The sequence below is a fragment of the Tenrec ecaudatus genome, chromosome 1 (genome assembly GCF_050624435.1).
Source record: "Tenrec ecaudatus isolate mTenEca1 chromosome 1, mTenEca1.hap1, whole genome shotgun sequence".
In the NCBI taxonomy this organism is placed as follows: Eukaryota; Metazoa; Chordata; class Mammalia; order Afrosoricida; family Tenrecidae; genus Tenrec; species Tenrec ecaudatus.
Window position 1 is genome coordinate 66687854 of NC_134530.1, and position 26298 is coordinate 66714151.

General features: G+C 39.1%; 1 protein-coding gene and 1 pseudogene across 2 annotated transcripts in view; both read right to left on the minus strand.

Moving 5' to 3' along the window:
- Positions 1–26298, minus strand: part of FOXJ3 (forkhead box J3) — a 137428-nt gene that overhangs the window by 29658 nt on the left and 81472 nt on the right. For both annotated transcript variants that reach the window (XM_075554654.1, XM_075554646.1), the window contains exons 4-5: positions 16482–16556; positions 3672–3755 (exon numbers count right to left, since the gene is read on the minus strand). In XM_075554654.1, the coding sequence (XP_075410769.1) occupies positions 3672–3755; positions 16482–16556 (159 nt within the window). The remainder of the gene's footprint in view (positions 1–3671; positions 3756–16481; positions 16557–26298) is intronic.
- Positions 11026–11153, minus strand: LOC142438101 (small nucleolar RNA U3; annotated as a pseudogene).

Here is a 26298-nt window from a genome sequence, read left to right on the forward strand (position 1 = left end):
ACAATTGGGATCAGGAGAGCAAGGCTTGAGCCCGGGATAAGGAGAAAAGAAAGGACATTAGGCATGCCAAGATATTGGCTGCACTCAATAGCAGACGCCCATCGAATGCCTCCCAGGTTTTCCAGACTTTTAAACCAGGTACCAAGTGCTACATTTGCCAGCGACCGGGTCATTGGGCTAGGAACTGCCCTAACCGGAACGAGCCTCCTCAGACGCCATGCGTCCATTGTAAGCAGACTGGTCACTGGGCTGGCCTCTGTCCTAAGGCCCAAAACCTGGAGGGGAGGCACCCACAGGCCAGCTGGCACCTAACAATGGAGGAGGGTGATTGAAGGCACCTGGTCCGGACGCCCAGCAGCAAGAGCTTCCTAGTGATACCTGAATGTCCAGCTCCTCTCATAGGCCGAGACCTGCTGTCCAAACTGCACACCTGCAGTCATCGGGCCTCATCCAAGTCCCTCTACAGCTTCCAGTTGTTCCTCACAGTGGAGGAGCCTCAGATTCCCCCACAGGAACCGTGGGAACAGATGAATACTCCTGTGAGCCACTGGATGGTCTGAGGTTGATATTTCATTGCCACCCCAGGACAGATGAGGGCTGCACAGATGAGTCTACCTCAGACCCCTCACAGCCTTTAGGCCAGTGAATACCTTTCCTCCGTTCCTGTGTTTACAATGACCAAAGTCTGTGACACTAACCTAACTTCAAGGGCACTGCCACCTTACAATCTTACCCATGTCTCACTTAATCTGTTCACCTGTTGTTTGTTTGTTTGTTTTCCAGTTCTCAGGTTACAAAGGCCTCTAAACCCAGTGTGCCAGCTCCAGGACTACCGCCTCCTAAACCCACCTCAACCTTATTTATCTATCCTGGGCTCTTAATGGACAACCCCTTCTAACAGAGTAGGAAGGATATGGACCCAAAACCCCAATACGCCCCTTTGTCAGCAGGAAGCAGCTAGAGATGTCGTCGTCCAGTACCCCCAAAGATTTGGGTCAATATCTCTTCAGGAGGGAATGTTAGGTAGCTTAGCCTAGGTAATTGGGAAGTCCGTTTATGCATGCCCAGGAGAACCAGCTAAGGACAAAGCTGGATTTTCCCGCCAGTGGGTGGAGATGGGCGTTAAACCTGGAGCAGCCCACCTGGGCCAGGTGATTGCAATTCAGCCAATGGGCTCGCCTGGGGTCGTTCACCACGCCTCCCCCAGGAACCCTTGAAAAGGCAGGGACCAAGAGGGAGAGGGGTCTTGTCTTGGCTTGGCTTGTCTTGCTTGGGTGGTCTGGTCCTCTTCGTGGGAGGGGAGAGATCCTTGCATGTCCCGGAGCAGTCTCTGCCAGGCCGCATGGTCAAAGGAATCCTATGGGTGCCGCGTAAAACCTGATGCTTCTTTGAACTTTCATTAAATTCACTTAGATCACGAGCCCGGCTTCGGCATGAAATCTTTCTCGTGCGGAGCCAAGGACCGAGGCTGAAATCTAGTCCCGGAGAGAGAGAGAGACCTTACAAAAACACAGGGAATCCAGCACAAATAAACCCCTCAGGAACAATAATGAGAGGGGTGGTATCAGGAGGGTAAAGAGAAAGTGGTGGCGAAAGGGGGAACTGATCACAATGATCTATCTATAACCCCCCTCCCTGGGAGACGGACAACAGAAAAAATGGGTGAAGGGAGACATCAGACCGTGTAAGACATGAAAAAAAATATTAATTTATAAATTACCAAGGATTCATGAGGGAGGCAGGGTGGGGAGGAGGGGAAAACATGAGCTGATACCAAGGACTCAAGTAGAAAGAAAATGTTTTGAGAATGATCAGGGCAACAAATGTACAAATGTGCTGGACACAATGAATGGATGTATGGATTGTGATAAGAGTTGTACAAGCCCCAATAAAATTATAAATTCCATGGTGCCTGGCTATCAGATAACCAAGTCTGGGTTTTTAAAGGGTTGTTTCCAAACAAACAGCTATCAAAGTGAGATATCAACTAGGTCCATAAGGAAGAAGCACACCAACATCAGTGAAGGAAGGAGTGTAAATCATATAATTCAAAGCCAAAGGAGAGAAAAGCATCAGAGCCTAAACTCTGAGAACCTCATTTGCTTCTAGAGAAGTGTGGGTGACAGTGGGAGCCCAAGAGACATTTGTGAGACCTACATAGGAACAACAAGCCTCCGGTAATTTCCCTCTATCTATCATCGAAAGAAGGAAAGAAACTGGTTACCAAACAGAGTGCACTGGAGATGACAGAAGATCAAAATGACACACCTGACTTGAACGGTTAAAACCTTGTCAGTTGAATTCCCCCCTCTCATGCATGTTGGGCCTGATATGATTTTCAAAATTTTCCCTATTTTCTTGTTTGGGTTTTATCATATCATATTGGGGTTTATCTCGGGTGTATTTTGTCACTGGGGGTGACCCTCTTGAATTTGTGTGTTTTTCTGTTTTTCAGTATATGAAACTCAGGGTAGATGAACCTACAGGTACAATAAGTAGAATAAGGGTTTCTGGGGAATATAGTGTATCAATGAGGTCAAGAAGAAAAAAAAATGTTTTGAAATAGATTGTGGTAGCAATTGCATAATCCTAACTTGATGTGATTGGATTATAGAATATGATACATGTATTAGCTCCCAATAAAATAGTTTTTGAGGAAAAATATCTTGTGGTAAACACAAGAATTTCTCCCAAGTTGTCTCCTCCAAATATATGCCAAACTTAGCTGCTTGTCAATGACTATACACTTGGAGGTCATCAGAAGTAGATCAGGGTTATTCTCCCTTAGGGTTATCAGCCATCTAGCGCAAGCAGTCACCACTGTTTATCCCACAACAAGCAGGGCCCACTCCCTTCTGATAAGGATAGTGGTAGTCTGTTTTCTTGTAGGAGGCCCCAGAGAGGTCGAACCCGCCCAAGGATGACCAAGGTTAGGCTGCCATCATGAATCTAGGGTCCACCTATCTTGTCACATGTATACCCCTAGACCTTCCCATTCCTATGGGCACACCCCTAGCTCATCCCCTTCCTGTCATGCATTATGCCTATCATACATCCCCTTCCTACGATGTGTGTGCCTATCGTACTGCCCTTCCTATGACGTGTGATTGCCTGTGTGGTTGCCCTAGAGATAGAATCCTTGGTTAGCAATAAAGTGGGGCCTCTCTCCTGCTCTCGCTCCCGGGGCTCTCGCCATGAGGACCACCAAGCAGGGCTGAGGTGAGCATGCTACCATGAATTGTGCGTCTGACTCCATTAATTCAATCTCTCCTCTATCTCTCATGCTCTCTATGACTTTACTATAATCTTTACTTATGGTTGTACAATTGCGCCTACCGGACCTGTGATTTGTTTGGGACCCTTCTCTCCCTGCATTCCTTGAGCATTATGCTCTTTTAAGAACTATCTATGTGGGCTCAAAGTGACAACACAGCAACTTGAACAAACAAAAGTTTAAATCTTGTGAGTTTATGTTAGTGACAGAACAACTGGAAAGGGTGAGAACGGTTGCACAACTTGAAGACTGTAAGAATGTCTTGGGCTGTACTGGTAGAAATGGTTGTGTTGGTATACTTTTTGCTGTGTATAAGCTCAACAATTTTTTAACCTAATAAACTGTATTTCTGACATTTTAACCATTAATTACATAAGCTACAATAAAGCGCTTTTACCCGTTCTACAGACCGCGCCCTCTTCTTTGGCCGAGTAGGCAGTGCATCCTCCTTCGGATTGTTGTCTATTGCCCAGTAAGACCCCTAAAGGTTAGAAATAAAAATATTACATTAATAATACATTATACAACTCCATAAAATTAAATTTGAGTTTTATAATCCTCTGGTTTAAAAAAAGCAAGCTAAAGAATGGAAAAGTAGAAAGCAATGAAAATATACTTCTGTACTGAGAAAAAGTTATATGCAGAAAAAAACTGTCATGTAGGAATCCAAAACAAACTTATCCATCTTGTAAACACTGACTCCAAATTTCCTGTTTCTTAAATGTATTACTTTTGGCCCCTTTTCTTATGTCTTTACGATCTAAATGTAATACCAGTTTAAGAATGTAACTGTATGCCTAATAGATTCTGGTTCTTCTTGTCCTTGCATTGTCAGCTGATATTTCAATTTCAACTACTCATAACTCTGCTGAAGGATAGCAATTCCTGCTCTGTAGATGCAAAACTTATTTAGACATAGAAAAACGAAGCAGAATGATCTATTTTTTTTATTTATTTTCTTATAAGCATTCTTATAGACATAACAACTTCAGGATATCAACTTATAAATCACATCAAGTAAACTTTGATGCTCAAATATAATAAAAGATAAAAATTAACTGCCACATATAGTTTTAGTCACAATACTGCATGGAGAAACAGTTCTTTTAAATGACTAGATAGATGAGAATAGCATACCTCAGCTTTGTCCTGAAAAATAAACCACGAACTCTCTCAAGAGTTCTTGGTTTTTAAAACATTAAGAATCATAATTCAAGTCTAGAGTCTTACTACCTATCTGTCTGCAGTCAGTTTCTGATTTGACTGATAATGGCGAATCATCTTGCTGTCAATTTTCTTTCTGCTATTAAAGGTAAACAAAGAAAAAACTGTAAATTCTCAACTATGTTCAATTTTTAATAAAATTTAATATGAAGTCTCTAATATTTGTATTCCTTCTTGAAAGATGGATTTGGGCTAAACACAATTTGAGCTAAACAATTTTAATAACTGAGGAGGTTATCTAATAATTAAGATAATTTCATTGTTGCTTTACCCTTCTAGGCCATTCAATCATATTTCTATATTCATTTTATTTTAGTGTGTCGGCATACCAGAGAATACTAAGGAGTAATGATAAAACAGGGAGCACTCATGGGTAGCACAAACCATTAAGCCCTGAGCTACGAACCAAAAGGCTGGCAGCTTGAACCCACCCAGAAGCACCTCAGAAGGCCTGGTAAACTGCATCCATAAGGTCACAGCCATGAGAACTCTTCAGTGTGAATCAACTTGAAGGTAACTGATTTAGCTTTTTATTTTTTTTTGGGGGGGGGGGGTTTATGATGAAATGCTTCTGTTGATGAAATCATTTCTAGGCATTAAAATAAAATTAAGGTAACAATGCCTTTTAGATTTATGAAAGAATCCCATATGTAACTGTTAAGACAGAATTAAGTTTTACTCATTTCTGAAAAATACATAAGCTTTCTATTTGTTCTTCAGAAGATGTCTAAGAATGAAAGTAATGAAACATTGTCCTTTACATAGATCTATATGAAATACTTTATTTTTCACATATAATCCAAGCACATTATGAACTCGCATATAATTCATAAACCAACAACTCAAAGCAACCCTATTTAAGGGTAATGAAACAATACATTAAATACATTAAAAAGTGAAAAGTAAACAGCCTCACTTTTTCTCCCAAGGAACAGCTGATATGCTTGAACCACCAACCTTACAGTTAATAGCCTAACAATCAAAAAAGCTCCTGTAAACCTGAAAAGGGCTTTTAAACGTATCAACTATAACTCTTACTTAATGACTGGATAGTTATGCCTAAATAAGCTAAATAATTTGACCACCTCTATTCAATTAACATTAACTTCAGGTGAATACTAATAGCTAAAATATTTCTAGTGAGGCTTATCAAAAAGATAAAACACACGGAAAGCAGGCTACACTGAGCATAATCCTGAATATTACTAAATCCAATAACTTGAAAAATAGAGTTTGTTGCACTAGCCAACTGGCTAAATTTCTTAAACTTTGGGTAGACACATGGAAAATAAACAGCGCTTCTTTAAATGGCACTCATAAAGTGTTGACAATGAAAAAGGAATACTGAGTACAGAAAAGAATTTTAGTCTTTAGGTGGGGTCAGGGAGCCAAGAAAAGACACTTACAAGGTTAACTCTTGAAACAAAACTTACTGCCATCAGTCGATTCTAATTCACTAGAGACCCTTTAAGGCTGGCAGAACTGTCCCTGTGAATTCCCAAGACTGTAATATTTATGGGAGTGGAAAGCCTAGTATTTCTCCCACAAACAGTTTCTGGTTTCAAACTGCTACCCTCGTAGTTAGTTTAGCAGCCCAACACATGACCCACTATGCCACCAAGGCTCGTCAATGAAGTCTTCCCACTGCCATATCTTGACTCAATGTCACCTTCATATTGAACCTAGCTTGCTCACTCTTTTAAAAAATGCTGCATTCCATACTACCAAGCCAGTTATCCTTCCCTGTATTTTTCTACATGTGTTAATTAACCAAATTTATATGTATATGCATCTATTACATTTACATCCTTCCCTCTTAAGACTATAAAGGTTAAATTTTTTAAGTATTGCTATAAAATTAGAGAAACTTTTATTAAGCTAAAATATCAACTTGTGAGGCTATTTTTTTCTCTACATTCTAGGTCTACACAGTTATAATGGTGATTTCTAGAAATCTTCCCTGAAGAATTCTGTGCTTTTCATTTACCACCATATCAAAACCGCTCTTTTGGCATTTCTGAGAGACTCACTATTATTCCTTAGGAATCCCGAAAACAGCCTCCATAATCTTGTGAACTGACCTAACTTGAATAAAAGGGCCATGTTTTGGATGGATCTATTTTGAAGGCACCTTGACCAGATTAGGCAAGTTTATTACTGACAGAACTTGTCAGCAGCTGTGATAGGTAAGATTATGTGCCAACTTGATATAGGTATTTTGCTTGATATGAACTGTGTATGTATGAACTGAAACCTAGTAACAATTGAAAACAATCTGGCATATATTAGTAATGTTCCATTAGTGCATAAATTTTTTGTTTGTTTTGTGTACTGATGAATCCCAAATGCCCAAACAGCTAAGAGAGAAAAGGCAAATACCTGCCTTTAGTTAGAAATCACTGAAAATAAGGGTGCTACTACAAAGTGTGGTGAAGAAAGTAGATGGTACCCAGCTATCAACTGGAATAATGTCTGGGGTCTTAAAGACTTGTATTCAAACAAGCAGCCAACTAAGTGAGGTGTCAACTAAGTCCACATAGAAGAAGCACATCAGCCTATGTGCTCCAAAGATGACAATAACACAATCCAAATTGTAATGAAGGGGAAAGTATCAGAGCTGAAATTGTGAAAACCTAATTAGTCGAAAGCTAGACAGGTAACAGGAGCCCAAAATCCACTTGCAGAGTATCTAGTCAGTTTAAGCCTCTGGCAGATCGCATCTGGCCACAGGCAAAGAACCCAAACAGCTTTGCAACCAGACACAGATTATTATAAACTTGATTATAGTGGATGGAACTCTGGTATAATATGATACTTGGTCAATTGGCCTCTCTTGATCCAACCTGAATTTCCTCTTGACTGAAATAGTTCTCACTTGTTCCATGACAGAAATTTCTTCTCTGGTTCTTTTAAATAAATAATACTGGTGATTTGTTTTTCTTACTCTTTATCTTTATATTACTGTTTTTCTTTCTGTTTTTTTATTTTATATTAGGTTTCCCAGTTATGAAGCATAGGAGCAAAGGATGAACAAAGACAATAACTGATGCAATGGTTTATTGGGGATGGAATGGGGGGGTGGGCATAAGGAGAATTGGAGAATGAATAATGAATGAAGATGGGAGGAGGGAGAACTAGAACAGATTGTGATGTATATACAATTTTTAAAGTGACTTAAATATAAAAGGGTATTAAATGTGAATTTTATATCAATAAAACAATTTTTAAAAAGAAAAAAGTGGGGAAAGAATAATAAAAGGTTAAGTACACAATTACAATATTGTTATGACAGCAAAAATGAATTTTGGGGAATGAGTAGATTATGATGCTCATAAATGGTGAGAGAGAGGAGAGAAAATGCATTTTAGACAGAGGAAAATATCCTGGAGTTTATGGAGTCCTAGGAGGTCCAAGGAAAGAACTCAGAGAGGTTACAAACAGGGTTAAATTTTAAAATATTGAAATTCCATATTCCTTTTCATTATGAATTAAGAAATTCACCATAGTAGGATTGGCAATACCTGAAAATCAGTGACTTTATCAAATTATGGACATAACTCAAAATTTTATTTAAAAATATATTTACTAATGCACCCACTCCTCACTTGTTCACATGGTTAACTTCCAAAGGCCATTATGCAAAATATTCAGTATTGTGTAAAAACATCATCACATCACAAAATGGAAGCTAACACAACTGCTAAATTACATCATCACATAACTGTCAGAATACGTACATCACATTAACTGTGAAACCATGGTGTAGTCAAGTTGACACAAAACCATCAGTCAGCATTATCTTGTCTTGCACCTCAGCATTAGTTCCTGCCAAATGTATGTCATTAATGCACAAAATAGAATTTTTCCTACTGTTTTCAATGTAAAATGTCTGATAATGTTAAGGGATGAATGCACTAATTTTACTTAATGCATTAATGAAGACATATACATTATTGTATCACAAATTTAAAGGTCTATTTTGGTATTTCTATTTTGCTTGCTGAGAGCATAGACGACAATGTAATTGCTGAAAATCAAAGAGTACAACCTTCAGTATCAATTACACCTCAATGTAAAGAAAACAAAAATCCTCAAAACTGGATGAAAAGACAACATCATGATAAACAGAGAAAAGACTGAAGTTATCAAGAATTTTATTTTACAAGGGACCACAATCAATGCTCATAGTAACAAATGACATAATGCATTTTAAAAATCTGCTGTAAAAGGCCTCTAAATGTTCAAAAGCAATGATATTAAAGTGTACCTGACTCAAGTCACATTATTTCCAATCACCTCATATGCACGTAAAAGTTGGTCAAGACTAGAGAAGAACTGATGCGTTTGAATTATGGTTTTGGCAAAGAAAATTGAAAGTACCATGAATTGCCAGAAGAAAGAACAAATCTGGCGTGGGGGGGTGGCACGGTCATGGAGCCAGAAGGAAAGAAGAACAGATCTGTCATGGAAACAGAACGCTCCTGAGAAGCAAGGATGGTGAGGCTCACACTTGGGAACATGGTATCAGAAGACACCAGTCCATGGAAAAAGACAACATGCTTGGTAATGGCTGTTAGGGTTTAGGAGAAAGAGGATGGAAAGTGACTACTAATAAGAATGGGTTTCTTTGGGGAATGATGAGTGACTGTTAGTGGGTATGAAGCATCTTTTGAGAAAGAAAAAAAATGAAATGTTCTGAAATTAGACAGTGGTGGTGACGATTGCATACACTTTAAAGGGGTAAATCCTTCTTTATATAGCCCAACTTCTCAGATTATATGCTAGGATGAGAGAATTGACCCTATCACACACATACCTTACTTTTTCCATTTTTAAACCACACAGTATCCCCTGGTTTGTTTGGACAACAGCCTCTTGATCCATGTACAGGTTTAACAAGAGCATAATAAGTATTATGGAATTCCTTTTCTTCCTAATGTTATCAATAATTTATGATTCAGACAAATGCCTTGGCACAGTCAAAACACAGGTAAACATCTTTGCAGTGTTTTCTGCTTTTATTCAAGTTCTATCTGACATCAGCAATAATACACCCCCTGTTACACCTCTTTTGAATCTGGCTTCAATTTTTAGTAGCTCCTTCTTGTCTGTTCAACTGTAGCCATTTTGAATTATCTTCAGCATGCAATATTGATGTTGTTTGATGATTCCACATTCCATTCAATCAATTTACTTTGGAATGGGCACAAATATGGATTTCTTCCACTCAGCTGGCCAGTCTTCCAAATTCCTTAACAGAAATGAGTAAGTGTTCCTAGCATTGCATCTATTTGCTGAAGTAATTGCTCTGATATCCATCAATTTCTAAAGCCTTGTTTTTTGCTAATTTCTACATGCAACTTGAACTTCTTTCTTTAGTCTGAGTGATCCTTAATCATATACTACCTCTGGAAATGGTTGAACATCAACTAATTATTTTTCACTCTGTGTATGCCTTCTATCATCTTTTGATGCTTTCTGTGCCTTTTAATAGTGTATCCTGAGAACCCTTCGACATTTTAACATGGGGCGTGAATGTTCTCTTAAGTTCTCAGCTTGAGAAATGTCTTTGCACATGTCATTGTGATAATACCTTACTCCTTGTCTTGAGTCATCTTTTGAAATCTTCAATTCAACTCTCTATCTCATCATTTATTGTTTGCTTTAGCCACTCAAACCTCAAGAACAAATCTCAGAATCTCTTTTGACATTAATTTCAGTTTTTTCTTTCTAATGGCCTTTTCACTGTCTTTATGTATAATGAATATGACTTAATAATAAGAAACAAACACAGCATGTTGGACAAATATCGAATACATCCTGAATGAATGAAGCCAGACAAGATGACTCCATCTATGTCAAGTTCCAGCAAAGGCAAAACCTACCTTGAAAAAAAATTTGAAAAGTAGGAATAAATACTCAAAAATAACAAGACTCAAAGATCCATTATCAAAAACGGTCACTTGACTACAGGCTTGTTTTGAGGATCAAGATAGTAAGTGTAAAATCGTGCTGTAATCTGCAAAGCACTATTAAAAATAAGACATTATTATTATTATTATTAATTCACATAAACAACTCTGATATTGTAACTTAATGTCCTTCTATGGGAAGAGACTGTAATGGCTTAGTTTGCAAAAACCTAAAGAAGGATCACAAACCATAATCCTACAACTTTCACCATATCTCCCCCCAAAGTCAATTAACCGTCAACCTCAAGAGATCCTAACATTCATTCTAGAAAAATAAATATCATTGAAAACAATGAAATAATCTCATTGAAATAAACAATAATCTCACTCTAAACAATGCTTTCTGAAAAGATCAAACAATAGAGATAATTCTTAAAACCAGAAAAATTAAGACAAGCAAGATATAAAGATAAATCAGAATGAAGATGGGTCTAAGTATCTTTATTCAAATCATTACAAACTATAGATCACTTTAAATAAAGTGTACTTTAGTCATTCCAATAACTCATTTCTGGTTGAGCCCAAAGAATTCTTATTCTACCATATGTTAATGTGACCATTTCTTCTTTCTTTCTTTCTTTTTTTAATGCTGCGCCTCCTCTTCGTGGGTTTCGGTGCTCTACACGATCAGAGAAACTTCTCTAGTAACCAATTGTAGAAATGATCCCTGAAAGTATAGTCTTAATGTGACCACTTTTTCTAAGAAGGATACAGGTTGAAAAAAACCTGATAAACATTAATAAAAAGTGCCACTAGCACTCAAACCTACACAGTGGTGGCAGTGGCTTAAAGAAAAAAAGAGGGAAAAGTGAAACTGAAATGGGCTGGGAGTCTTGTGACAAAGAAGTTCATTTCAAACAATAACAATAAAATTTTCCATATATAAGTATAGATATATATACTTTAAAATTAATTATGTTTGATTAATTAGCCCAAGAATAGAATGCAGCAATGTCACTAAGGAGGTGCTGGGGTGCAGACCACACTAGCCTACACTGTCAGATGATGTGACACCAAAATGACCGCCTATAACATTTTTACGTAGTGTTTCAGTAGAAATGTTTTCTTTTTTTAATAATATTGCTATTTAATTATACTTAATTATGGGACACAACAAAGAATTTTCATAACCCAGGCTTACATGTATCAATATACCTAACCAGGCTTTGAACCTTCTAATGTACTCCAGTCAGAACTGCTATTTTTAACCAGTTTTAATAATACTCAATCACATGGCTCTGTCTGGACATGCTACAAGCACATGCTGTTGTTTTCATGACTGTTGGTAGTTTTATATTGCTAATTCTGTCAGATATTCTGTGCTTTAACTACAATATTGTGATAATTAGAATTTGTGAAACTTTATAAATAACTTTAAGGATTTAGTAGTAACTTAAAAAAAAGCTCAAATCAAACTCATTGCCAGCTCACAACAACTATATACAATAGAATAAAGCTGGTCTTTAGGGTTTTTGAGTCTTTAGGTTCTTTATAAGAGCCTCATCTTCCTCCAGTGGATTGACTGGTGGAACTTGAACCACCAACCTAGCAGCTCGATGCAATGCTTAACCCAAAGCACTACTAAGCTAATTAAAGAAAATCCCACTGCCACTAATGAATTCCAACTCAAAACGACCCGATGTAGGGTTTCTGAGACTGCTGATTCTTATGGGAGCAGATAGTCTCATCCTTCTCGGAGCAGCTGGTGGGTTTGAAGCTCTGAGCTTGTGGCTAGCAGTCCAGTGCTACCAACCAATAGCACCACCAGGATTCCTCAGTTAAAGGAAAAGGAGAAAAACTGTGTCCACTCATTTACTAATACTGTAACTAATAATGTTGTAATTCAATGTAGAAAGATCTTACAAAACAATGTTTCTGCTGCTATTTACATAATCTAAGAAATACTACATGTGAGCAATTTACAACTATATCACATATTATTCTGTAATTAAAATTGATAATAATCATCCCGTAAGATTCCCTACAGTCTGATATTTGATGAGGTGTATGGGGAAAAGGCAGCAGTAAAAGATGAGTTACCGCACTGGGTGACATTAACTCTAGTGGCACCACTGGTCTAAAGCTAATGTCTTACAGAATCAGGAACAGAACTTGACAATCACACCTGTCATAAGTAACAAAGGGTTCCAACTTAATCTATGAATTTTATGTTTTAACTAACCCCACTACCAAGTATATAGCCTTTGGTAAAGTGGCTCGGTTCATCAATAGAAAGTTCTCTGATTCTCTCAAAACATATCCATTTAAAAAGTCACAGATAGCAACTGTGTGATCCCTTTCACCTGGCTTACTTAGTTTTTGTTTGCAGCTTTTTGTATTTCTCTCCCAGTTAAAATTTGGCGATCCAGCTCCAGGCTTGTATATCCTCTTTCCCCGAACATCTTAGGATAATGGCCCCTGGTAACTTCCTATAGCGCCATAGCCCATACACTTCAGATAGAGTGGTTATACTTCCCTGTTTCAGTCCTGATTTATGCCTGGTGCCTGAGCAAAATTAGGAATTAATGACCCCTTTCATTCGCATTTTGGACAAGAAACTACAGAGTCGCTCTATGTAGACCACAAAACCAGGTTATAAGCAGTCAAAGTACACTGAAAGCGGGTTAGCTGCTTTACTGGCTTCCTCCCAGAGTGAATGTATTGACAATTCAAATGCCAACTCAGGTTCCCTGCGCATCCTTTTAAAGTAAACACCTGTTTTTATAACTTTAAGATACTTTGTTATCAAATTGGGCTAAGAGATGCTTGGCAGAGGTGTGGAGTAGGGAACCAGTGGAGAGGTCTGGGGGGCCAGCCCCAAACCCAACTGCGAGGTGGACGCCTGCCTTTCCCCCCAGAAGAATTTATTTCAAAGGACGGCATTGAATCTGCAGCTCTGGGAGAGGAACATATCTGATCGGAGGACATGGGAACAGATGAATGGGGAGGAGGAGAGAGTGGAATACATCCTGGCCCACCAGGCCTTGAGGACAATGTTCCGAAACAGAGCAGCCAGTCCACAGAGAGGACCACATGACCGGCCCCACTATGAGACATGACGTCCCTCACTGACACATACCCCTACAGGGGACAACACCAGAGCCACAGTGTGGGAACTGCACTCCATCTGGTCATGCCACACTGAGGCAAAACAGTAAGGAGGTGCAGCAGAAAAGCAAGGGAATGGAGAGGCGAAGTCTCGAGGGAATGCTGAAGGTGGACTTTGGGGGCAGAGCGCGGTGCCCCAAGAGACTAGAATGGAAAACACTCCTAAAGGCCAAAAAACAGTCCTTGAACTAACTACAAGTTTTTCTTTCTTGTTGTGTTTTGTTTTATCATTGGTTTGTTGGTGTTGTTGTTTTGTTGTATATTGCTGCTTGGTTTTGCTCTGTCCTGTTTTTGTGCATGTTATCTCCACAGGTCTGTCTAAATAAGATAGGCTGGTTGAACAATCAGAGGAGAAAACAACGGGACCGACAGTTCCGGGGGGACATAGGAGAGGGGAAGTGGGGGGAAAGTTAGTGGTGTTAACAAAACCACTAACAAGGGAACAACAAGTGATCCAATTTGGTGGTGAGGAGGCTATAGGAGGCCTGGTAGGACGTGATCAAGGGTAATGTAAGCAAGAGGAATTACTGAAACCCAAACGAAGACTGGGCATGATAGTGGGACAAGAGGAAATAGTCAAAAGAAATAGAGGAAGGAGCTAGGAGGCAAAGGGCATTCATAGAGGTCTAAATAAAGGCATGTACATATGCAAATATATTGATATATGAGGATGGGGAAACAGATCTATGTGCATATGTTTATAGGTTTAGTATTAAGGTAGTAGGACATTGGGCCTCCACTCAAGTACTCCCTCAATGTAAGGATCCTTTCTTCTATTAAATTAGCATTCTATGATGCTCCCCTTCCTGACACAACCACTAAAGAAAAAGTGGGTGAATAAGCAAATGTGGTGAAGAAAGCTGATGGTGCGAGGCTATCAAAAGATATAGCATCTGGGGTCTTAAAGGCTTGAAGGTGAACAAGCGGACATCTAGCTCAGAAGCAACAAAGCCCACATGGAAGAAGTACACCATCCTGTGCAATCACGAGGTGTCGAAGGGATCAGGTACCAGGCATCATCAGAATAAAAAAATCTTATAATAGTGAATGAGTGGGGGAGTGTGGAGTGGAGACCAAAAGCCCATTTGTCGGCCACTGGAGATTCCCTTACCGAAGGGTTTCAGGGAGGAGACGAGCCAGTCAGGGTGCTATGTAGCAACGATGAGAAATACAACTTTCCTCTAGTTGCTAAATGCTTCCTCCCTCCACCACCACCCCGACTATCATGATCCCAATTCTACCTTACAAATCTGGCAAGACCAGAGGATGTACACTGGTACAGACAGGAACTGGAAACACAGGGAATCCAGGGAAGATGATCCCTTCAGGACCAGTGGTATGAGCAGCAATACTGGGAGGGTGGGTTGGAAAGGGGGAACCGATTACAAGGATCTACACATAACCTCTTCTCTGGGGGGCGGACAACAGAAAAGTGGGTGAAGGGAAATGTCGGACAGGGCAAGATATGACAAAATAATAATTTATAAATTATCAAGGGTTCGGGGGGGGTAGAGAGGGAGGGGTAAAAATGAGGAGCTGATGCCAGGGGCTTAGGTGAAGAGCAAATGTTTTGAGAATGATGAGGGCAATAAATGTACAAATGTGCTCTACACAAATGATGTATGTATGGATTGTGATAAGAGTTGTATGAGCCCCTAATAAAACGATTTTTTTTAAAAAGATGCTTGGCAGAAACCATTAAGGAATTGACTCAATAAATTAAAATATATAATTAACATATTATAGTAAATGGTTTCTCCAAATATTAAGGAACTTAAAACCATGTGTACTACACGAAGTGATTAATAGCCATGGCCTGTGTTTAAATCACTAGTGAGCTTACTTAATCCTTTAAAAACTGTTTTTAAATTAAAGACAAATAAGGTCTTATTATAACACAATAGACTTGCCAAGACCCAAATACTCACCTATATTTAATATAATCTACTCACACAGCAGCATAGTATGATTATTACGTTTAAGTCAATTCAACTGTATCTCAATATTATTAATCAAATCAATCATTGAACCTAAAGCCTGCAAGAACTAAATGGTAAAAACAATTTATTATCAGAAACATGTCTTTCAAATAATGATTAAACTCAGGTACATCTGTCAAAGGTACTACTACTCAACAATAAAGCGGAACAAAGTCTGAAAGCCGCAACATGGATGAATCCCAATGGGCTCTCACACAGCAACAGTTTTGAAGGCAGCAGAAAATGAGATTTTTATTTTGTTGTATACAAGGTCATTAGTACTACCACCTAACAGCAACAAAGATATTTCCTTGAGCATGGTGATGGTTATACTGTATTTGTCAAAACCTAATTCGAATTATGTATCAAATACATGCTCCTGTATATAATTATTAAAATTATGGGTTACTTTTTTTTAAGATAGTCTAGCACTTGGGGAGGGGGGGGTAAACACAAAGGAAAACAGAAGTCAACAACAAAATGTCCTCTTCCATTTTTAAGAGAGAACAGAGAATACGGCATGAGAAAATAAAATGTTGCCAGAGCAAAATGAGGTTTCTAGGCTGCAGTCTACGTAAACAAATCACCAGGTCTCTCCTTAGAACTGAGTAGGCTCAAATCACCAACCTGCCAGGGAACAGTTGAGAAGTTAGCCATTGTGCCACCAGGACTCCTTGGTGTATGGAAGGATAGGTGCTATTTCACAAGGTTCTTGATCAATACAATGGACAAGCTCTTGTATGCCCTTCATGAAAATCTTTTTATATGAATGGGTTTCAAACGTTCATGGAAAAAGTCCATTACCTTTTCATTTGATATTTTCTGCATACTTTTTAAATCTTCATGTTATAAATATGGCTCATATTACAACATGACACAGACATAAGAACCCAATTATTTCATATTTTAAAAATAGAATCCTACCTTCCCAGGGTCATCCTTGGATCGAGGCACTTTAAGGAAACATTTATTCAGTGACAGATTGTGTCGTATTGAATTCTGAAATTGAAGAAGAAAAGCCACAGGGTCAATGGAATCCAAAAATCACAACTCACTTTTATACAGAATCGGAAAACTAAGTGTATCTGTACAGTGGAATACAATATAAATAAAACAATAAACTTTTTAAATGAGACCTTCAAATTAACCTTTTCTGGTTGTCAAATTATGGATGCTATAATAGACAAAATGGTTTTTGGATCACACCATTTCTAGTGTTGTTTTACGGAAGTCTGTAATAGTGGAATATATGAAGCCACTTCAGAAAGTGGAAAAAATTTGTTAGCTTTCTATTCCAGGTTTTGAAGTGGCCTCACACGTATTTTAAACATTCACTAACATCTTTTAATGATGCAAGATCTCTATAACGTTCATGGTACTCTGCCAAAGAAAGCAAAGCCCTGCCTCCTTCCATAGATTTTACAAACTTAAAAACTTAAGTTGCACCCCCAGGTAACTGTCCTGTTGCAGACTTCAGGTTGTTCTGTATAAAATGCAAAATAAATGTTTTTATTAGCAAAAAAAAACTTAAGTTGCTGGGATAGGGGCAGCAAACCTCCCATCCAGAGGATTCTGGCAAAGATCCACTACTTCTGGGGGGTAAAAAAGAGGAGTATACATAACCTTTCTGTCTCTAGGCAGTTTTAGCAAACCTTCCCAGGATTGTTGCTGAATGCTTCTTTGGACACCTACACTATGAGGAGGATTGCTACAAGTAAATAGCAAGAAACTCCCACTCAGGAGCAACACACTACAGACACAGGCTGAATTTGGCTGATAGGAAGAAACACTGAAAAGGCCTTACCCCAAGCCAAGTCTGGACCAAGACAATGAGGGGGTTGTAACGGGGGTAAACAAAATCTGCCCTCACCATAAGCTTACTACTGAATAACACCAACAGTAGTCTACTGAAAGAGGAGGGGCAAGAGCATAGAGGGAGACTCTCACCTGTAGTGAGATACATGGGTATAATTAAAATCTAATGAAAAAATTAAACAAAACTTGAGAAAAATCTACCCAAGTCTTCTAACCTAAGCTTAAGCAGCCTACTCCTTTTCAAATTCAGCCTTTGGTGTGCTGAAGATAAACCAAACTCATTGCCATCGAGTCAATTCTAACTCATAGCTACCCTGAAGGTCAGAGTAGAACTGGACCTGTGAGTAGAGCTGGCACCAAGCCTCCAGCATACTGGCTGCACAATGACTGCAATCTGAAAGGTCAGTAGTTCTGAACCACTAGTCACTCCTCTGGAGAAATATGGGATTTTCCACTCCCATAAACAGTGACCATCTGAAAACTCACAAGGGCAGTTTACTGAGTCCTACAGGATCGCTATGAGTCAGTGTCGACTTGATGGGAGGGAGGGAGAAAAGATACCAGCAATATCAACAAGAACCCAGTTCAACTAAATGACAGACTAACTCAAACCCTCACACAATAGCTCAAGAAATAAGATGCTTACCTATTAGTACGTACAAATATTATTTACCTCAGAATCTGTTCTTCTACATACATGTATCTGATAGTAAAAAATTGCAAGATACACAAGCGATAATCAAGCAAATCTAAGTAGCAATTAACAAAATAAAAAGATAATCTAAAGATTAGGAGAGGATATTTGAGATAAGTGCCTGACATCGAAAATAAATGCAAGGGTTTCAAAAAGTCAGTGGAAACGTTCCCTATCTCTTAATTCTATTTTTTTCACATTACTTTTGGAAGCTGCCATCAAACAGCAAAAAGATCAAGCAAATAAAAAAAAACAACCAAGAAAGGACTTGACCAATGATCACCAAGGAAGATATTTAAGGGCCAACAGCTCATGAAAGATGCTCAGCATAGTTAGCCATTATCAAGATGTAAAGCAAAATCCAAATGAGATAGCATTTCACCCTCATTAGAGTGGAAATGACAAAAACAAAGATTAGTGAATTTGTAGAGAAACTGGAACTTTCATCCATTATATGCATGTACTTAAAAACAGCTTTATCAGTTTCTCAAAAAATTGGACATAGATTTAACACATGACATCAATGCCAATTCTAAGTTCAGATCCAGAAGGGAAGGCAAGCATGCCACCAGAAACCCCCACACAATCATTTACTGCAACACTCTTCACAACAACCATAGATGGGAAGAACGGAAATGACCATCATATGGATAAACAAAATGTGTACATAATACAATGAAATTTTATGCAAACAGAAAACAAAATGATGCCAAAACATGGCTGAGCTTTGAAAATGTTATATTAAGCCAACAAGTCCATTGCAAAAGGACAATTACTATAAGTTATCACTTACATGAAATGAATAAATATATAGAGGCAAAAGATTTGTAACGGTTACCAAAGACGGAAAGGGAAACAAGGGGAGTTTTTGTTGAGGGAAAACGCAGCAGCACTAAAATAATTTTAATGGTAGAAGAATATTTTCTTTTTTTAAAAATCATTTTATTGGGGGCTCGTACAATTCTTATCACAATCCATACATACATCCATTGTGTCAAGAACATATGTACATTTGTTGCCATCATCATTCTCAAAACATTTGCCTTCTACTTGAGCCCTTAATATCTGCAGCTCATTTTCTCTGGTAGAAGAATATTTTTTTTTAAACATAACACTAATAGTAGAAGAATGTGAAAATGTAATCAATGTCAATGAATTATACAAGTGAAAATGGTGCTGGCAAATATATTTGTTTTCACAGGTTGGAAAAAAAACTATTGAAAGATAACTAAGTTTTAAGAACTATCAGATGGGAATGTTAAAATAACTATGACAAAAAATCTACTATAAAAGGAAAAAAAATTGCACGAACAGAATTCCAACAGAGACGTGAAAAGTATGTTATTGTTTTTGCGGTTGTTGGTAGATACCATCAAGTTGGCTCCAACCCATAGCAGCCCTGTGCACAACAGAATGAAACACTGCATGGTCCTGGGTCAACCTCACTATTGTTCCCATGCCTGAATCCATTAATGCAGCCACTGTGTCAATCCATCTCTTTGAGGGTCTTCACTGCCCGTCTGCTTTACCAAGCCAGATGTCATTCTCCAAGAACTAGTCTTTCTTGGTAACATGCCCAAAGAATGTAAGACAAAGTCTTGCCATCCTTGCCTCTAAAGAGCACTCTGGCCCTACTTCTTCCAAAACATATCAATTTGTCCTTTTAGCAGTCCATGGTACTTTCAATATTCTTCTCCAGTACTATAATAATAATACAAATGCATTTATTCTTCTTCGGTCTTTCTTATTTAATGTCCAACTTTTGCAAGCATATAATGCAATCAGGAATGCCATGGCTTGGATCAGGTACACCTTCGTCTTCAAAGAAACCCTCTTGCTTTTTAGTATTATAAAGAGGTCTTGTGCAGCAGATTTACTCAATGAAGTATGTCTTTTCATCTCTTGGCTGCTGCTTCCATGAGCACTCATTGTGGATCAAAGTAAGATGCAATCTTCAACAACTTCAATCTTTTCTCCAATTATCATGTTACCTACTAGTCCAGTTAGATTTTGGTTTTCTTTACATTGAGTCTTAATCCATACCGAAGGCTACAATCTTTGATCTTCACTTCATCAGCAAGTGCTTCAATTCCCCCTCACTTTTAGCAAACAAGGTTATGTCATCTGCATATTACAGGTTGCTAAAAAGTCTTCCTACAATCCTGATGACACCTTCTTCTTCATATAATCCAGTCTGATGATTTGTTCAGCACACAGATTGAACAAGTGTGGAGACAGAATACAGCCCTCATGCATATCTTTCCTGATTTTTTATACACTGATTAACATAAGGTATATCTGAACTCATTCAGGTTAACAAGAATCAACCCCAACTGTAATAGGAAGCATCTGAGCTCATGTAGCTCATCCATCTCTTTATAAAATGAGTGAGTCTCATGGAGACCATTTCTGAGCCTTGGACGTCAAAACTTGAATCAGTCCCAGCCCCAGTCTCTCAATTGTGGAGTCCCAAGAGATCACCAAAGAGCCCTGGGGACATGCTGGTTAAGTGTTTGGCTGCCACTTAAAAAGTTAAGTGTTCAAACCCACCAGTCTCTCTACTAGAGAAAGATGAAACAGACTGTTTCTGAAAAGACAGCCTTGGAAATCAGTTCCACTCTGTCCTGTAAAGTCTCTATGGGTCAGAATTGACTTGAAGGCAATGGGATGATTTAAGAGACGACGCAGGGATTCTGTGAGAGCCTCAGAAGCTACCTTATCCAACTCTCAGTGAGGTCTCAAAGTGCCCCAAAAAGGCCATGGGCCAACTCCAGTAGGTTCGTTCAGCAACTTCTCCAACATTACCCCTGAGTATCCTTCCTGGATGATCACATTCTTTGAAGTAAGAGGGAAAGCCTTAACTATCATCAAATTTGGCAACTATGGGTCTAGAGATTCCTATACTACTGCCCTTATCTCAAAAGATTCAGGGGGTGTCTTATATTTGTCAGAAGCAAAGGCTAGACTGTTTTAGAAACCCTAGTGGCACAGTGGTTACGGGCTGGGATGCTAACAGAAAGGTCAGCAATTTGAAACCGCCAGCTACTCAGAGAGAAAGATGGGGCTTTCTACTTCTATAAACAGTTACGGTGTCAGAAACTCACAGTTCTACCCTGCTCTATAGGTTCGCTATGAGTCAGAATTGACTTAATGGTTGTGGGTTTAGATGGTTGTTTAAATTCACAATGAATTTTTGGGAAAACAAAATCTCAAAGTATGCTGTCCACAAAAAGGAAAATTGATTAAAGGTCCCCTTATTGAAAAGGCAAGCACCAGTGAACTAGCGGTTAACTTGTCACATTTTAAGGATTGGGGGGCGGGGGGTGAGGACTAGAGTGGGTAAGTGACTTCCTAAGGGTTCACAGCTAGAGGAAGTGGTAGGTACATGTCCAGAAGCAGGTCTCCAACCCCTAGCCTGTGACCTTGCCTACCAGCTGCCACTCATAAAATGGATGACTCCGGAGACAGGTTGCTCTCAATGAGTCCCTGGATCGGCAGTGTTAGTATCCTGGGGCACTTGTGAGAAATGTAGAATCGGTGGCCCCTCTCAAACATAGTGAATCAGAAGCTCTGGTGACAATGGCACACTTCCTTGTATTTCAACAAATGCTCCAAGTGGCTCTGATGTACTCAAAAGTTCAAGAGCTAGAGCCCCTGGGAGGCAATACCGCATTTTACCTCCTGCGCCGTTCTCAACACAGATTGAAGGGACACTTGGTGCCAGCATTAGAAGAGCCAATCATGGGTCAGAGTTTGCCAGTCAGAAGCCATCTCGGGAGCTGCCGCCCTCCCCTCTCCTCCCACTCCACACACAACACAACACACACAGAGATCTGCATCGCGTTCTTCATAGATCGTCATCATCTTTGGCTGGATGCCTGCCGGACAAGAAACTCACTACCCCCTATAAGCAACCCTTTGCATTTTTTTGGAAAGCTCTTAAGTTAGAAAATTCTTCCTTATAATCAACCAACACCTGCCCCCTTAAGGCCACTCTTCACCTGATTCCAGGTCCACGAGCCAGCCCCACAAATATCATCTTGCCTGATCCTCCAAGATGTCTCAATAAGGCTGCTCTAGTCCAGTGGAAGAGCAGGACCTGAAAGAGCACTGACGCCATATATGGCCTCTTTGGGCTTCCCTGTTGCCACAAGGCAGAGGTCAGATATACCCTTTTTATTTTGCTAACTCCTTTTTTGAGACCAAATGTTATTCCCATAACAGTCTATAGTTTTCTGCTGGTTTCACTGCAATGGCCACAGAGAACTTAGAGAACAAAACACAATTATGGGAATTTCTTAGGGAAGTTAACAGGTTACCACAAATCAGGATAGGTAAACAATAAGGACACTGTCACTGATCCACAACAGCGCCTCTTCTCAGCCAGCAGTCAAGTCTCTTTCTAGTGCCCAGCCTGCCTCTCAGTCATGAGGTTCCCTTTGGCTTCTGCATCTGTGGGCATCCGTAGGCCAGGACACTGGCCTGCTGCTGTGCCTCACAGAGCATAATCAAGTGTGGAAGTAGGCGGTTTCAAGGCCATGGGCAAGATGTTAAGATGGCAGCTTCTCCTAACTTTCATAGCTTCACAGGCTGATGAATTCAGATTGACAGGTATACCACAGGCCACCAAGGTGGAGATGAATACAAGCAGGTCAGGCTTGTAACTGGAGAGGTGAATAAACCAAAAATCAGTAGGCCAGATTGCAAGCCAGAAATGACTCCTGAGACCAGCAGGCAATATAGCAGGTCACTGGATCAAGTCCAAAGAACTGAAGATTTACCAGACACAGGCAGAATCCAAACACAACAAAAAGTCTATTTCCTGATTTTAAACCATGCAGTATTCCTTTGATCTGTTTGCATAATTACCTCTTGATCCATGGACAAATTCTTCATAAGCACAATGAAGTGTTCTGGAATTGCCATTCTTCTCAAGCTTATCCATAATTTATGATTGTCCACACAGTCTAATGTAATGCCTTTGCACAGTCAATGAAACATAAGTAAACATGAGTCAAGATCCATCTGACATCAGAAATGATATTCCATGTTCCACATCCTCTTCTGAATCCAGCCTGAACTTCTGGAAGTTCTCTTGTCAGTGTACTACAGACATGCAGTTGGATGATCTTATACAAAAAATTTTTTGCATGCAATATAATGATATTGTTCTGCAGTTTGAGCATTCTGCTGGGTCAGCTTTCTTTGGAATGGGTACAAATATGGATCTCTTTCAGTCAGTTGGCCAAGTAGCTTTCGTCCAAATTTCCTGGCATAGATGAGTGCTTCAAGCGCTTCTTCAGCTTGCTGAAATATTTCACTGGGTATTTCATCTACTTCTAGAGCCTTGTTTTTGGCTAGTGAATTCAGTGTAACTTTGAAAAGTATTGAGACAGCAAAAATGAGAGGAATAGAAAATATAATGAAAGATAAAGACTTCCTTAGATAAGCCCATCGGTAATGTAGGACACAACTAAGACAAAACTCTAAACTTGAGGTTAGATAATTGAAAATATCCAAACTCTGTACGCCTGTGTCAGAGAAAGTTAAAAAAAAAAACAAACACAACCATATCCTCCAAAAACTGAGGAGCAATACATGTAAATCATGTTCTAGAATGAGTAGAGAGAATATGGTAAAATAAAACTTTGAAATAATAGCCTAGATTGACTTGGAGAACAGCCAAGCACACTTTAACAAACGTGAACAGAAATCTAATATGACCTTCAGAGAGCTAAAGAAAACCTAAGAGCTATGTCTGATGTTATGAAGCAGAACAACATTAGAATTATTGGTTTACTGGAGGAACACACTACAAAGAAGTCATCTGCAACAACAGTGAGAGAATTCTTGGAGGAAAACTTCCCCAGCTTCATGAATGAAAACCAGCCAAGTACTCAGGAGGCTGAAAGTACACCAGCAAGACTGAATCCCAAGAAGTTACCAAGGCACATACATAATAGTTAAACTATCCAACTTTGAGGAAAAGGAGAAAATCATAAGAACAGCTAGGGAAAAACAAGCAATCACATATAAAGGTTCACAAATAAGAATATGCTCAGACCTATCAGCAGAAACTATGAAGAAGAGGAGAGAGTGGAGTAACACATTTCAACAATTGAAGAAAAACAACGCAAATCCAAGAATACTCTACCCAGCCTAATTATTGATCAAGATAGATGGAGAAGTAAGAGTCTTCCCAGACAAGGAAAGACTCAAAGAATACGATAGAAGATACCCAGCACTACAAAAAATAGTTGCCGACCCAGTATGGGCAGAAGAACAACACTCACCAAGCATAAATAAGAGACCGCCACATAGAACAACCTCACCCAGAGGACAACAAAGAGAAAACAGACCCCAAGATAGCATGGGCTTAAGGATGGAAAGAATTCAAAAAGAATACACACACAACACCCAAAGTAGGACAACAACCAAAACAAATGACATAAGATGACATCACAGAGTCCGCAGATGGAGATAATAACACTGAATATCAATGGCCTGAACTGAGACATTAAAAGACAGACAACCCATCAATCTGCTGCCTACAGGAGATACATCTCAAGGCTACAGAAAAAATACGCTGAGAATCAAAGGCTGGAGAAAGGCATCTGAAGCAAACAATTCAAAAAAAGCAGGGGTTGCAATCCTAATCTTGGATAAAATTGACCTCAAAGTGCAAACTATAAAAAGAGATGAGTGACACTATATAATGCTCAAGGGATTAGTAGACAAAGAATAACTAAGCATTGTAAACATATATTCCCTGAATGAGAGACCCGCTGAATATGTCACACAAACACTCCAGAAGATGAAAAAGGTATCACAGCCTCAACAATTATAGTAGGTGACTTTAATAGAACGCTCTATGAGAAAGCTAGATCACAGAAAAAGAAACTCAACAAGGAGACTAGAGATCTAAACACCACAATTAGGCAATTTGACCTGACAGATATTTACAGAGCTTTTCATCTAAATTCCAAAAAATTCATTCTTCTCAAGCCCTCATGGAACATATTCGAAGATAGCCCACATTTTGGGGCATAAGGTGTATCTACATAAATTTAAGCACATTGATATCATACATACCTCTCCTCTCTGACCACTGTGCCATAAAGCTGGAAATCAACAAAAGGAAGACAAAGAAAATAAGAGCAAACAATTGGAGGATGAATAACTCTCTAATGCAAAAGGAGTGTGTACTGGCACAGATCAGAGATGAAATTAGGAAATTTCGGGAAACTAATGCGAATGAGCACATGATGTACCAAAACGTATGGGACACAGCAAATGCAGTTATCAGACGAAATTTCATAGCAATACATTGACACCTGAGAAAGGAAGAGAGACTCCATGACTGATATGCTGGCACAAAATTCACAACTACAGCAGAGTCAGCAGGACAATCCTACTAATAGCAAAAGAAATTATAAAAATGAGGGCTGAGATTCAGTAGAGGGAAAATAAGAAAACTATGGAAAAAACTAATCCTGCTAAAAGTTGGTTCTTTGAAAGGATAAACAGAATCAACAGACCGATGGCAAACCTAACCAAAGAAAGGAGGGACAAATCTCAATAGCACGAAAAAGGATGAAAGAAGGTAAATTACAACAGACCCTATCGAAAAAGGATAATTACACAGTACTACAAAGGACTGTACTCCAAAGAATTCAACAATTTGGAAGACACGGACAAATTCTTGGAAAAACAATCCCACCCTAGACTATCCTCGATGGACGTCAAGAATCCCAACAGACCCACAGCAATAGAAGAAATAAACAAGGTTATCAAGAGATTACCAACAAAAACATCCCCTGGACCAGATGGATTCACTGGTGAATTCTACCAAGCATTCAGGGAAGAACTAACACCAATCCTACACAAACTCTTCCAGAACATAGATAAAGACTGCAAACTCCCGAACTCCTTCTATGAAGCTAGCATAACTCAACAAAACCAGGCAAGGATCCCACAAGAATCGAGAACTACAGACCAATATCCCTAATGAACATTGATACAAAAATCCTTAACAAATTACTAGCCAACAGAATGCAAAAGTATATAAAACAAATAATTCACCATGACCAAGTGGGATTCATCCCAGGGATGCAGGGATGGTTCAACATACGAAAGACTATAAGTATTACTCTAGTCACATGGGCATGAAAAACTACAAGAATCACATGATAATATCGATAGACGCAGAAAAAGCATTTGACAACACCCAAC